The sequence below is a fragment of the Eubalaena glacialis genome, chromosome 2 (assembly GCF_028564815.1).
Source record: "Eubalaena glacialis isolate mEubGla1 chromosome 2, mEubGla1.1.hap2.+ XY, whole genome shotgun sequence".
In the NCBI taxonomy this organism is placed as follows: domain Eukaryota; kingdom Metazoa; phylum Chordata; class Mammalia; order Artiodactyla; family Balaenidae; genus Eubalaena; species Eubalaena glacialis.
The window spans coordinates 19,489,379-19,504,859 of record NC_083717.1 but is presented as its reverse complement, the minus strand read 5'-3'; the positions used below and the strand labels follow the sequence as shown (position 1 = coordinate 19,504,859).

The window sequence follows — 15,481 nt, the reverse complement described above, 5'->3', positions numbered from 1 at the left end:
CCTGAATATATTCCTATTAATTTGTCCTATTTAAATAACATGTAATACACCATCAAATACATATTATAGAATAGTTGGTTTAAATTTTATACGAGTGTTTCACTCAAAATAATGTCTATAAATGTATACTATAATTGTTTATATTGCTTTCTAATTCTCCATTATCATTGTTCTGTTTTTCCACGGGAATGTGGAAAGAGCTACCCATCGTAGCTTATGGGGTCAGTTATCCCACTTAAGTGGGCAGAGGTTTAAAAGGTTAGAGATTCTCAGCTTTACATAATTTTTTTAACCGTTTTTCCCTCCCTCTTAGGAATGTGACAACGCAGTGGGCTCTACAATGATGAGTTGTAATACAGTCGAAAAGCCTTTATGTACAAAATCTACAAATGCCATGGAGACCAAAAGTTTCAATAAAAGGGATCTTGAGTTAGCCGTTTCTCCCATTCATAACAGCAGTGCCGATCCTGCCACTGGAAACTCTTGTGGAAACCTTGCTGGAAAATGTTCTTCTGGGGAAGTTTCTTGGGAAGCAAGAGAACTGGATGTAAATAATATTCATCTGGCTGCTGACACAAGCCAGTCTGGTTACCGTCAGTCACATCAATGTGCTGTGGATTCCAGTGGGGTGACTGAAGAACACCTTGGGAAAAGAAGTTGTAAAAGAAGTTTTGAGTTAGTTGACTCCAGTCCTTGTCAGGAAATTATACAGAATAAAAAAAATTGTATCGAGTATAAGAGTAGTAATGAAATGAGAGATGGTTATGCCAATCAAAGGACAGGCTTAACAGCTGAAGTCCAGGACCTTAAGCTGTCGGTATACAGAGATCAGCAAAATGACGGTGCTAATAAGGAGAACATGGGCAATTCTTTCATTGATAAACAACAAACCCCAGAAAAATCACCTGTCCCAATGATAGCAAAAAACCTTATGTGTGAACTGGATGACGACTGTGACAAGAGTAGTAAGAAAGACTACTTAAGTTCTAGTTTCCTGTGTTCCGATGATGATAGAACTCCTAAAAGTATTCGCATGGACTCTGATTCATCTTTTCCTGGAATTTCCATCATGGAAAGTCCATTAGGAAGGCAGTCCTTAGATCCAGATAAAAGCAACAAAGAATCCTCTTTGGAAGAATCAAATATTGAAGACCTACTTCCTGCATCCCCCAGCTGCCAAGAAAGCACCTTGCCGAGAGGTGATGAGAGTCCTGCCGTCCAAGACAGCAACCGAAAAATGTTAGCTCCTTCTTTGGAGGCGTTGAAAACATTAACCTCTAAAAGAAATGCTGTGGCTTTTCGGAGTTTTAACAGTCATATTAATGCATCCAATAGCTCAGAACCATCCAAAATGAGCATTACTTCTTTAGATGTGATGGATATTTCATGTGCCTGTAGTGGTTCATATCCCATGGCTATAACCCCTACTCAAAAAGAAAGATCCTACATGCCATATCAGGTATGTGATCACTTGCTAATGTTTTGTCCTTTAGATTTTAGAAAAATAAACTATTAAGGCCAGACACTTGCCTGTCAGCTAGACTATATAATATTAATCATATAGTTTTGTTTTGCTTGTTGGGAATCTATGGCTCCTTGGAGGATTTAGTACAGAAAGGTAAAGCAGGTAGCAATGTTTATCATTCTTAACTCCAATGCCTCCTTCATTTGTATTGTTCTGTATACTTTCACATATTTACATATCACATGTTTACATATTTACAATCACATATTTTCACTTGATCACAGCAACTCTTGAGATACAAAATTAAAGTCCATCTACCTTACTGCCTTTTAAGGACATATTTAGATGATCTCTTTCCTTTATAGAAGAAAGTTGAAAAATAGATATTTCAAATCTTTTTTTTTTTCCTAAACCTTTATCTTTTTAAACCCAAAGTTTCATTTTTTCCTTCCTTCGGAGAGACATCATAATACAGAAAGTGTAAACCTCGACTGTAGGGTTACAAGACTTGAGTTTTCTATTTAGAACTTACTGAGTGACTTAGAAGTCCTTATCTTCAGAGCCTCTGTCTGCCATTTGTCTGTAAAATATAATGATACCTGTCCTGCTGGTCCCACGGAGTCCTTGTGAGACAACAAAATACCTTAAAACCATAAATGCCAGTTAGCACGAGAGGTTATTTATGTGTCGTTCTCTTGTATGCATTGTCCTAGTAATTCACTCATTTGTCAGCCACAGCCTCCCTCTGTGACTGCTCTCAAGCTTGTATTGATCCATCCTATCAAGAATTTTTTCTTGTGGATTTTTTCATTGTTTCTTGCATTTCCAGCTCTTACTGAAATAATTGGTGTTATCTAAGCTATTGAATTTCATTATTATAATTAGGGCTTTTTACAATAGGACTTTTCATAATTATAATTAGTTACAAGGCCATTTTCAAAACTGATCGAGTGGGATTTCCCTGGTGGTCCAGTGGTAAAGAATCCGCCTTCCAATGCAGGGGACGCGGGTTCGATCCCTGGTCAGAGAACTAAGATCCCACATGCCGCGGGGCAACTAGGCCGGCGCGCCACAACTACAGAGCCCACGTGCCCTGGAGCCCGCGCACCACAACTAGAGAGAAGCCCTCGAGCCACAACGAAAGATCCTGCATGCCGCAACGAAGATCCCACATGTCGCAACTAAGACCCAACACAGCCAAAAATAAATAAATTAATTAATTAAATACTTTAAAAAAAAAAAACTGATCAAGTATTTGAGTGTATCTTTTATGCCCAGCAGCCTAGCTTTTCTTTTGTTTTAGCATTTCTGTTCACTGTAAAAGGAATTAAGATATTTATTGTGTCTTAAACTCTTTTGAAATTAGCAGACCCCAAATCAGGTCAAGTCAGGAACTCCATACCGAACTCCAAAGAGTGTGAGAAGAGGGGCGGCCCCCGTGGATGATGGGCGAATTCTGGGAACTCCAGACTACCTTGCACCAGAGCTGCTGTTAGGCAGGGCCCACGGTAAGGCATGCACATCTTGCGTTTTTGAAGTATCACTATGTTTTCTTCTGAGATAAATTGTTTTAAATTTCTTTAGTACTTAGATTGCATAAAGTAAAAGAAAATGAACTCGTGCAATACTCTTTTCTCACATATATGGCCTTTATTATAGGAAAGAAGACATGAAGCCATTTGTTCTTGGACTGCTGGTTTAGTCTCAATGATCCAGAGAAGTCCCGCCTTCCACCCCCTCTACTGTCTTTGTTCTAAATGTCTCCCCAGGTCTATTTTAGTTTGGGTTCAGGAATAGACAGTTGGGCCTACACTAAGATCCCACATGCCACGAGGCCAAAAAAAAAATCTGTCTCTAATCCTGACTTTCTCTAGGCAGCAGACACGTGGCCAAAGTGCCTATTCTGTATTCTACCGTCATTCAGATGCTATGTATCAGAGCTCGACTTGTCCTCTAGCTTGCTCTTCCTCTGTTCCATCTCTCTGTTCACCATCTTCATGGTGACACAAACATTGTCCCTACCTTCAGGCATTTAAATCTGATGAATTACATCTCTGCAGTGTGTCTCCTCACTTTTTCATCTCTGCCACTATTCCATGTAAGAACCTCATCTTCCCCTTTCCTTCATTTAATAACTTTCTCTTTGATCTCCTCAACTTCATTCTCTTTTTTGCAATCATTGCCACCAGACTTTCCCTCTTAAAGCATAATGGAGTTCATGCTACTCCCCTCCTTGAAACAGAGGCGGTGTTTGGCTTGGTGGCTCCTCCCTACCTGCAAAAAGAAAGCCAGGTCACTGATTCGAGGCTCTGAGCTCTCATTGCTAGTCTCCTCTCTCAGTTAGTCTCTTTATAGGCCTTATCTTCCCATTTTACTTAGACACATTTATTTTCACATTTTCCATATTTTGCACGACTGTTTTGCCTTAGTAGGTTTTTTTTTTTTTTTTTTTTTTTGGCTGCGCCATGTGGCATATGGGGTCTTGGTTCCCCGACCAGGGATTGAACCCATGCCCTCTGCAGTCGAAGCGCAGGGTCCTAACCACTGGACCGCCAGGGAAGTCCTGTTTTGTTTTGTTTTGCCTTAGTTTAGAAAAGCCAGTCCCCAGTCACCTCCCTGTCAAATTTCTTCTCATCTGCTCATCAGTTCAAATGCCACCTCTTCCATAAAGCATCCCTTGATCAATTATGGAGAACTAATTATTCACTGCTGTATCTAGAGTCTGAGTTCTCCTTGTGCATAGCCGTCCAGGAGAGCTCCTTGGCAGCCCTCACTCAACCTTGTCAATAATCTCTACAGTGTTGAAAGCAGACACATTTAATATTCCCCTTTCTTTATCCGCCAAAGCATCTAAGTTCCTCTGGGCACTTAACTAGTTTTGGTACTTTGTCCTTTTTGCTAAGTCACAGATTTGCCAGCTGATTTCCTATATTATAATTTACATTTTCTCCAACTTAGGATACAGTATGAAAGTAAACCTCAAATGTAAAGATTTACTTGATAAGATCTTGCCACTCTTTCAGTGGGACATGTAGTTAGTTATCTTAGCTAGCTAGTGAAATATTCTAAAATTTTTATTTTCTATAAAAGTAATTTGATACATGGTGTTTAAAATAAATCATAGACAGCAATTTATAATTTTAAAAAACAATTCCCTGCTCTCTAACCTCTTCCCTGGAATCCCAGGCCCCAGAAACACTCACTTCGGCTCTTTAGTTTTCTAATTCCAAACATCCTGCTGAGACCTCTGATGCCCTCCATGTCTTCCCCTCAGCCAAGGGGACTTAGGGACCCTGGCCTGAGTTTCCACAGCTTCTTGTGCATATGTTTGTTTCAGCTCTCTTAAAATTGTGTTAAAATTACCTGAATTGTCTCTCCCAGAGTAGGGTGTTTTCTCCTTGGGGAAAGCTGTCTTCCTCATCTTTGTATCTCTTATATCTGGCACAATACCTGGCTTCTAGTTCAATGAATGATGTGAGAATGAACTCATAACTTTATTTTTTTTTAAATTTTATTTATTTATTTATTTATGGCTGTGTTGGGTCTTCGTTTCTGTGCGAGGGCTTTCTCTAGTTGCGGCAAGCGGGGGCCACTCTTCATCGCGGTGCGCGGGCCTCTCACTATCGCAGCCTCTCTTGTTGCGGAGCACACGCTCCAGACACGCAGGCTCAGTAGTTGGGGCTCACGGGCCTAGTCGCTCCGCGGCATGTGGGATCTTCCCAGACCAGGGCTCGAACCCCGTGTGCCCTGCATTGGCAGGCAGATTCTCAACCACTGCGCCACCAGGGAAGCCCTGAACTCATAACTTTAAAACAATGTACCTAACTCCTGTTTTCTTACATGCAGGATCTCTGACTTCAGGTGAGTAAATTTCTCCATAAAGGAACATGGCAAAGCACATTTAACTGAACAGTCAAAGTCTAACTAGATCACATTGCATACAAAATTATTTTTCATTTCAGCTTATTTATGAACTGTCTTCTGTCTTCTGAGCAGGAAGACATCCAGAGAGATTGCTCTTCTCTGTGAAAACAAATGTAGACATGTGGCATTTTTTTATAACTTTTAAAGGTAGCAGAGAGTGTAGATATAGCTTTTTTTATTGCAACTGAAAAAACAGGCTTGATAAAAATATTAATATTAGTGGCTACAAAAGGGCTTGAATTTTCTAAACCATTCAATTCTATTATTATTAGAAAATAGAAAGGAATTAACAGTATCAATTTACAAATTAAAGAAGCGGGTTTTAAATTAGAAAGCCAGTAGTATAAAACAACTTTATTCTATATCTCTGGCTAATGATATATATTATAATTGATTTATTTTATAATTGATAATATGATTTATCACAGTACATGATCTTATTAGACTTTGACTCAAGTATATGGGTATGTATGACATATCCATGGAGAAATCATGTATGTTTTTGACATGAGTACATTTTCGGCTGAGCTGGGAAAAGGGTCCTAATTTCTAACCTAAGTAAAATAAATTAAAATGCACATTTTTTCCTGATTTCCCCCTACTTTTCTGTTATTTGGTTATATTATCTGAGCTGTTGGAATAATTCTTTCTCAGTGCTGCTTAAAAGGCCTACTAACCGAGGTGTTTTGTATGTTTTTATAGTGATTACTATAGAAATAGAAGCCTATAGACTGTTTGTACCTTGTATTCCTTAGGGAAGATGGGATTACTTGGCTTGCAGATGAAAAAGCAGTCTAAATGCATGTGATTATTTTTTCTAATGGCATATTCCATGATGCTTTCCTACTTGTTTTTTTTTTTTCCTACTTGTTTTAAAATGAAATGGTAGTTGCTTAACCACAGTAATGAATTCTGTGAAATTGATTTTTTTTTAACATCTTTATTGGTGTACAATTGCTTTACAATGGTGTGTTAGTTTCTGCTTTATAACAAAGTGAATCAGCTATACATATACATATATCCCCATATCTCTTCCCTCTTGCGTCTCCCTCCCTCCCACCCTCCCTATCGCACCCCTCCAGGTGGTCACAAAGCACCGAGCTGATCTCCCTGTGCTATGGGGCTGCTTCCCACTAGCTATTTTACATTTGGTAATGTATATATGTCCATGCCACTCTCTCATTTTGTCCCAGCTTACCCTTCCCCCTCCCCGTGTCCTCAAGTCCATTCTCTAGTAGGTCTGCGTCTTTATTCCCGTCCTGCCCCTAGGTTCTTCATAACCATTTTTTTTCTTTTTAGATTCCATATATATGTGTTAGCATACGGTATTTGTTTTTCTCTTTTTGACTTACTGCACTCTGTATGACAGACTCTAGGTCCATCCACCTCACTACAAATAACTCAGTTTCCTTTCTTTTTATGGCTGAGTAATATTCCATTGTATATATGTGCCACATCTTCTTTATCCATTCATCTGTTGATGGACACTTAGGTTGCTTCCATTTCCTGGCTATTGTAAATAGAGCTGCAATGAACATTGTGGTACATGACTCTTTTTGAATTATGGTTTTCTCAGGGTATATGCCCAGTAGTGGGATTGCTGGGTCATAAGGTAGTTCTATTTTTAGTTTTTTAAGGACCCTCCATACTGTTCTCCATAGTGGCTGTATCAATTTACATGCCCACCAACAGTGCAAGAGGGTTCCCTTTTCTCCACACCCTCTCCAGCACTTATTGTTTGTAGATTTTTTGATGATGGCCATTCTGACTGGTGTGAGGTGATACCTCATTGTAGTTTTGATTTGCATTTCTCTAATGATTAATGATGTTGAGCATTCTTTCATGTGTCTGTTGGCAATCTGTATATCTTCTTTGGAGAAATGTCCATTTAGGTCTTCTGCCCATTTTTGGATTGGGTTGTTTGTTTTTTTGATATTGAGCTGCATGAGCTGCTTGTAAATTTTGGAGATTAATCCTTTGTCAGTTGCTTCATTTGCAAATATTTTCTCCCATTCTGAGGGTTGTCTTGTGAAATTGATTTTAAAGAGTAATTTTCAGGCAAATTTAGTTCTAGACTAGAGTCTCAATTCTAAATTTATATTGAAGTTAATCATTTTTGGACTGAAATTAACCTTTGCTTAGGAAACATTTTGTTCATAGATGTAACTAAACAAGCGTATAAACCAGATTATAAGGTCATGTTTAAAATAATTGTCTAAAACGTCTTTGTATACAAATGATGCTTCCAATGAAGATTTTATTTAGAAATCAGTTTTACCTGGGCATGGGATGAATTGGGAGATTAGGATTGACATATATACACTACTGATACTATGTATAAAGTAGATAATTAATGAGAACCTACTGTATAGCACAGGGAACGCCTATGAGAAGGAAATCCAAAAAAGAGGGGATATATGTATATGTATAGCTGATTTACTTTGCTGCACAGTATAAACTAACACAATATTGTAAAGCAACTATACACCAATAAAAATTTTTTAAAAAAATCAGTTTTACCTATTTATTAAGACTTATCTTCTAATTATCTCCTCAAGCAATAGTTTAAATGAGTATTTTTTGTTAATTTGTCCCTCTATGTTCTTAAAAGGAATAAAGCCACATTAAAACCTTCTGTAAGGGGACTTCCCTGGCAGTCCAGTGGTTAAGACTCTGTGCTTCCACTGCAGGGGGCACGGGTTTGATCCCGGGTTGGGGAACTAAGATCCCACATGGTGTGTGTGGCAAAAACAAAACAAAACAAAAAAACCCTCTGTAGGTAAGGCTTTCCCTAGTTAGCAGGTTATCCTCCAGTTTGCATTAATATTACTACCTCATCTCATTCCTTTGTGAAATGAGTGGGCTATAGAATCATCTGAATGTTATTGTTTCCTGATTTGAAATTAAGAAATACTCTTTTAGAGAATAATTTTTAGATTAAATGCATTCCTTGGTTGTGTTTTAGGATTTAGCACAAATAAGTATCCAGAATATCAGAGGTTATTAATAACTTTTTAAACTTTTTTTTTAACTAGCCATGTTAATTGCTAATCTAAACTTCTATTGGGCTGGCCAAAAAGTTCGTTTGGGTTTTTCCGTATCATCTTACGGAGCCCGATATTTTCCAAGAAAGTAATTACCACATTGCCTAAAAGGAAGGTAATTTGGGTCTTTGCACGTTTTGAAGCCAGAAGAAAGCCTTAAGGAAATGAGCCTTTGGGTCTTCATTGTGCCCAAATATCCACAGTTAATGTTTTAGTTGATCAAACATTTATAGAAAATGCTTGCAAGTTCAGCTGCTTCCTCTTAAATTCCAGGTCCTGCAGTAGACTGGTGGGCACTTGGAGTTTGCTTGTTTGAGTTTCTAACAGGAATTCCCCCTTTCAACGATGAAACACCCCAGCAAGTATTCCAGAATATTCTGAAAAGAGGTGATTCTTTTTCTCCTATTAAGATAGATTCATTTATCTCATTTATCTCTGTGTATTATTGTCTTGAGCAATGATTAACAAGTTTATTTGTATTTATAGATATCCCTTGGCCTGAAGGTGAAGAAAAGTTATCTGATAATGCTCAAAGTGCTGTAGAAATACTCTTAACCATTGATGATACAAAGAGAGCTGGAATGAAAGGTAAGGTTTTGTGTTAGTTAACTGTTTTACCCTTTATTTGTTGAGCCAAACTACTGATTTGGCTCAGTAGTTGTGGCTCGTGGGCTTTAGAGCGCAGGCTCAGTAGTTGTGGTGCACGGGCTTAGTTGCTCCGTGGCATGTGGGATCTTCCTGGACCAGGGATCGAACCGTGTCCCCTGCATTGGCAGGTGGATTCTTAATCACTGCACCACCAGGAAAGTCCCTGATATCATTATTGATTATCAAATATTTTTATGGACTTTGACTTCTTGTTGCATTCTTCACAGCCAGGTTGCCTCAAAGAAGACAAAATTGGTGCATTGTGACCCATTCAAAGGTTCTTTCCAGTGCAGGAAACTCCAATTAATTTTAAAACCCAATTTTGAAACTCCAGTAAATCTCATTAGCAGTTGCCTTAAAATCCTTTTTGTCACAATGTATATATATAGAGACAACTAAGCACTGTGTCTCAAAATGCATTTCTATGTGAAGTAGGGTATATTACTAAATGGACTTTAGTAATATGTCATTCACATCAGCTTCTAGGTGTTCCCTCCAATGAGGTCAACAGTTTATTCATTTAACAAATCCTATAGAGTGACTTCTAGGTGCCAGGCAGTGTTTTCGTTTCGGGCACTGGAGGTATCCTAGGGATGAACCAGACAAATCCCTGTGCTTAAGTTCTAGAACTTACATTCTAGTGGAAAGACAGAAAGTAAACAAGTACAGTCATAACATAACACCATCTAGTGGTAAGTACATGAAGAGAGAAAGCAAAGTGAGAGGGTACAAAGTGAAGGCAAGAGTTTTATTTTTTTTATTATTATTATTTTTTAATTTAATTAATTAATTAATTAATTTGGCTGTGTTGGATCTTCGTTGCTGCGTGCGGTCTTTCTTTAGTTGTGACGAGCGGGGGCTACTCTTTGTTGCGGTGCGTGGGCTTCTCATTGCGGTGGCTTCTCTTGTTGCAGAGCACGGGCTCTAGGCGCACGGGCTTCAGTAGTCGTGGCACACGGGCTTCAGTAGTTGTGGCTCGCGGGCTGTAGAGCACAGGCTCGGTAGTTGTGGCTCACGGACTTAGTTGCTCTGCAGCATATGGGATCTTCCCGGACCAGGGCTCGAACCCGTGTCCCCTGCATTGGCAGGCAGATTCTTAACCACTGTACCACCAGGGAAGCCCAAGAGTTTTATTTTTTAGATGGGGTGGTCAGGAAGACCTGAAGAGTGGAATCTGAGCAAAAACTTATGTAAAGTGAGAATGCAGACATTTGAAAACCGAGCTCTAAAAATTGCTTTAGGGGACTTGCCTGGTGGTCCAGTGGTTAAGACTCCAAGCTTCCACTGCAGGGGGCACAGGCTCGATCCCTGGTCAGGGAACTAAGATCCTGCATGCTGCAAGGTGCGGCCAAAAAAATAATAATAATAAAATAAGAAATAAAAATAATAAAAATAAAAATTGCTTTAGAACAGCCTTCTCCACTGCTGATGATTTTGCTCCCCAAAGGACATTTGGCGTTGTCTGGAGACATTTTTTGGTTGTCACAACAGTTGGGGGCATCTAGTAGGTAGAGGCCGGGGATTCTGCTCAGCATCCTACAGTGCACAGGACAGTCCCTACTACAAAGAATTATCTGCTCCCAAAGGTCAATTGTAACAAAGTTGGGAAACCATTGTTTAGAAAATGGCTATAATGCCCTGTAACTTGCTCAGTACATTCTTACCAGTGACCTCAAATTTTTGTTCATTTGTTAAATGAACAGTTTACCTAGTGAAGCAGATAGGGGTATTCTTCAGTTAAGAAACAGTTGTTGAAACAACTGTTTATTTAGTTAATCTTAACCTAGATTAGAATTCCTTTGTGGACTCAGTTTAAATAAATAGTTATGATGAGAGGATCATGAAGCATCACATCACATCCAGATATCCCAGTTTGAGTTAATACTACAAATAACTCTAAAGTAACACATGCTTGAACCATTGAGACAAATAAATTCTCTAAGTGTGAATTATTTTTGCTCTTCTATCCCTTTTCCTACCAGTCTTTTAGTTTATGGAAAATCCATCATATATACATATTGATTTTCCAGCCCATTACCCCCAATACAGACAAACAATTCTTTCCTGTCTGTGTAGTCGTCTTCTGATATTTTCCTTAAATTTGATTGCTTTTTTGGTTTGTATACTGCCTTAATTGACACTTCATTTTTTTGCCGTCTTTATTGTTGCCTAATGAAGTGAATAGTTGAGGAGAGGGGCGGCTATGTCTGCCAACTAATACCTGTGTGATCAAAAGAGATTTCATTTTACTAGATAGAAGGAAAATGTAGTTAAAGAGGAAGGCAAAGTTGAGATTTTGTAAGTGGAAGCAGTAGACTCAGATGTGGCCATACTGCTGGGCGGCTGGTGTGTTGTAGAGATGCAAGTCAGTGAAATCAAAGAAATCAAAGAACCAGGAAGAGAAAGAGTGTGTCAGAAATATCATCAGTGTGTATGTTGAAATTACCAGGAAGGATAAGGATGGAGCACAGGGAAGAGAGCAAGGGAGTGGAGGATGAGCTTCCTGCTGAAGTAATCTAGGGTGACGATGCTGAGGATTACAGAGATCAAAGCAAGCGGCAAGGAATTGGAATGAGAAGTGGGGCATTAATCATGGAAGATTAGGATTAGTGGTGTGGAAGCTGTGTCGGGGAGCAGGAAGTAGGCCAGGCTGTCTTCTCTCATCGAGTCAGGGATTCTGAGAGAAGATGCAGGCAGTGAGAAAGATAAGCTTCTGTTAAGGCACCTGTCATATGCCAAGTGACATACAGAATGACATTGTGTGCTGTTGGGAAGTATGTGGTTGAAGAAAGAGACAGATGTTTTTAAAATGTCTGTGAAACAGACATAGTAAACCAGGGCAAGGTACATGTGAGACAGTCTCTCTTTAATTCCTGTAAAATAGGACTTTGGTAATGGTGTCATAATATCGTTTTGTTTGATATTTTTCCTAAGAGTTGAAACATCATCCTCTCTTCAGTGATGTGGACTGGGAAAATCTACAGCATCAAACGATGCCTTTCATACCCCAACCAGACAATGAAACTGATACATCTTATTTTGAAGCCAGGAATAATGCCCAGCACCTGACAGTATCTGGATTTAGCCTATAGCACATAAATTTTCCCTTTAATCTAACCTTGCCTAACATAATTACATACGCCTTAATACTAGATTGATCTAAGGGGGGAAAAATCATTATTTTACCCGGATCAATGAGCTTTTCATGTATGTTACAGCTTCCACAGCATTAAAAGGCTATCGAGAACATAATCAGTAATTTATCTTAATCTCAGAGTTGTACATAGATCTTCAAAGCTTTTTTCAACTTATTTATTTTGTTAGTGCACTTTATGAAAATTAATGCTTCAGTAAAACTAGAAACATGACCACTTTAGAGAAAGAGTGAGCCTCGAGCTTGATTTTCTTTCTCATCTGTTCATTTCAGTCCACCATTCAGTTTGGTGTTAATATGACAAAAACATCATACAGTTTTATTTTAGTGTGATTTATCTGTACCTGATTGCCTGCAAAAGCCAATCATTTAAGGCTGTAACTGTGACCTCAAAAATGCAGTTGGAAAATTCCTTCATTCAGTAATGTAACTCCTTTCGGGAATGAGGAATAAACAAAAGGACGAGGGTTTTGGCTTATTTTGCTATGAATACAGTTTTGCTGCCTTGACTGCTTCTGGTGCTTTTTCTACAATACATATGTATTTAAAATAGTACTGGAGAGCTTAGGTGAGATATATTGTAGCAATTTTAACAGCTTGTTCAATTTTAATAAAAAATGTAATGGTTTACATTTTTAAATAATTTGCTTAAAATATATGCAGCATTATCAGAATAGCCGGATTCTTTTAAAAAAAATAACTACCTTACTTTCACTTAATAAATATAATTGTAACATACTTCGATATATTCTCTGTCAACATCATTCTTTTAAGTATAGATACACTACGATTCAGCTTCACAGGTCATATCTTAAATTCATTCAGGTTTTTTGCAGACTTACCCCCCAAAAGAGAAAAGTTCAAATTTAAATGTACCATGTGTAAATTTTCTGTTAATCTATTAAATACTATTGTTCCTTTTGCAAAATGGCTTGAGTGTTTTTACTTTCCATCACCATCCCAGTACGAGCCGTGTTACTAATGTAGTTGACGAAGATAATATAAGTTTAAAACTGTTACAGTGAAAGAGACACTGTAATAATCATTGCAGTGTAACTGAATCCATGATTTAGTGGTTTTACTGAGCTTGTTTTAGTAATGACTACTCAGATTTAATCCTCCTAATAGTCACCTCTTCTAACAATATGTTCAAAATACAGTTGTTAACAGTTAAAACTTTGTTTAATGTAAATTACATCTTTCCCTTAAATTAGGTAAAAGCTAGGATTATTTGTCATCCTCTTATGGAATTTTCAAGTAGTAGAAAGAACACTGGCTTTGGAATCAAGCACAAATGGTTTAAACCATTGCTCTGCCAGAGTAAAAAACCTTGGGTGGATTAAACTCTGATTGTCTAGCTATATTGTGCAGATTAATTATGAGGAACTTCCAGGACACCAGTCTTATCAGGGATTTGAAACATTACTGAATAATCGAGGGAGATGTACATTGAACCTATTCCCAATGCAGGAGACGGTGCCCTTAAGTGGAAAAGTTAAGAACGGTTTGCTGTTGCAGCCCTAGCAGGTGCAGCTATGGCCACCTGGAATTCTGCATGCTGTAATAGTGTTTGCTGGGAACAAGTGATTTATTATCTAAACTTAAACCTTTTTGTGGGTTCAGATACTCATTAAGGAAAAACCTGAGACAGAACAAGAATGGAAAAATGGAAGTGTTTTGGCGGTTGTATGGATGTGTGTGCATACATGTCTTTGAAGAACACAGATTGCTCTGCCAGCAGAAATCTGCATTCATTACTATATATAATTTTTATTAATTGAAAATAATTTTCTCCCCACTTCCACTAACTGTTAAACAAATATAGAAAATGTATTTATTTTAGTGTACCTTTGTCAGAATTAAATAATACAAAGTATGTAGCAAACATAAAAGGTGTTTAATAAATGATCACTATTTGAGCCCTAAGTACCCTACTACTTCTCAGAATATTTGTCTTAATTTGGGGTTTGGGAAATGGTTGCTGTATAAAACTCTGCTATTATTCTCCAAAACATCTTGAAGATCACTTTCAGGTCTGATCACTCTGTTTGCCAGGAAGAACCATCTTGTTTTTAGCCAGTGAAGAACATGCTCAGAGTCCAAAAGATTGTGCAAATATTTACCATTTCCACCAGGCCTCCTTTCAGTTAATACCAAGCCAGCTGTGGATGGGTCATTCTTATAACTATGGAAAGTGGACTGGTCATGGCAACATTTGAAGGAGGGAAACTGAATAGAAGGCTACTGAACCAGCCCACCTGGACTCAAGACATATTTTAGAGGTGGAATCAATACAACTTACTGATGGATGGGATGAGGAGGGTGAAAGAATGGGAGTTTTGAGCTGGTTTGTTACATAGCATCATTGCAGCAAATACCCTTCCTATACATCCCAACTTACAACAAAGTGACATTTCAGACACCAGAAAAAAGAGAATATCCTATAAGCAACCAAAGAGAAAGAAAAGAGACTGGTAAGAGATAACAGAAAATATATATATTGGTCTCTGCCTCCTGTTCCCGCACAGAGCTCCTAAAATACTTCTATCGATAATTTCCAAAAGGATAAGAGCACCAGGAGCATTTTTTTTGTTCTCATATTTGGTCTTTGACTCTGGGTCCTGACCCAGGGCTTCTGGTTCCCTTGGGATTTCCTGGGTGATAGCAATGTCCTTTGTTCTAATGAGGTGACTCTGGGTGGGCTCCTGTAGGGGGGCCTGTCAACAGAAAGACCCAGCCATGACTAGAAGCTTGGAATTTTCTGGAACTTCCCTGGTGGTCCAGTGGTTAAGACTTCATGCTTCCACTGCAGGGGCATGGGTTCAATCCCTGGTTGAGGAACTAAGATCCTGAATGCCATGGGGCCAAAAACCAAAAACCAAACAAAGAAGCTTGGAATTTTCAGCCCCACCCTCCATTCTCCAGAGAAAGGAGAGGGGCTGGAAAGGGAGTTAATATTTGATTGTGCCTATGTGACTAATCCTCCATCAAAATCCCCAAAGTACAGGGTTTGGAGAGCTTCTAGTTGGTGAACACATGAAGGTGCTGGGAGAATGATGCCCCCCAGAGAGGGCACGGAAGCTCCACACCCCTTCCTGCATACCTTGCCCTATGCATCTCTTCCATCTACACGTCCACCTGTATCCTTTACCATATCCTTTAGTAACAAACTGATAAACAGTAAACTGTTTACACATGAGCTGTGACTGCAAAGGAAGGAAAAAGAATGAAATCTTCAATTTTCAG

General features: G+C 38.6%; 1 protein-coding gene across 5 annotated transcripts in view; it reads left to right on the top strand.

The window, feature by feature from the left end:
- Window positions 1–12,173, top strand: part of MASTL (microtubule associated serine/threonine kinase like) — a 32,845-nt gene extending 20,672 nt beyond the window's left edge. The window contains exons 8-13 of one of the 5 annotated variants that reach the window (XM_061181622.1): window positions 314–1,459; window positions 2,835–2,973; window positions 5,312–5,326; window positions 8,707–8,820; window positions 8,920–9,021; window positions 12,016–12,173. In XM_061181622.1, the coding sequence (XP_061037605.1) occupies window positions 314–1,459; window positions 2,835–2,973; window positions 5,312–5,326; window positions 8,707–8,820; window positions 8,920–9,021; window positions 12,016–12,173 (1,674 nt within the window). Of the gene's footprint in view, window positions 1–313; window positions 1,460–2,831; window positions 2,974–5,311; window positions 5,327–8,706; window positions 8,821–8,919; window positions 9,022–12,015 lie in introns of all 5 variants that reach the window. The other 4 variants (XM_061181621.1, XM_061181620.1, XM_061181619.1 and 1 more) reach the window with 4 other exon arrangements.
- Window positions 12,174–15,481: the final 3,308 nt, after the last annotated feature.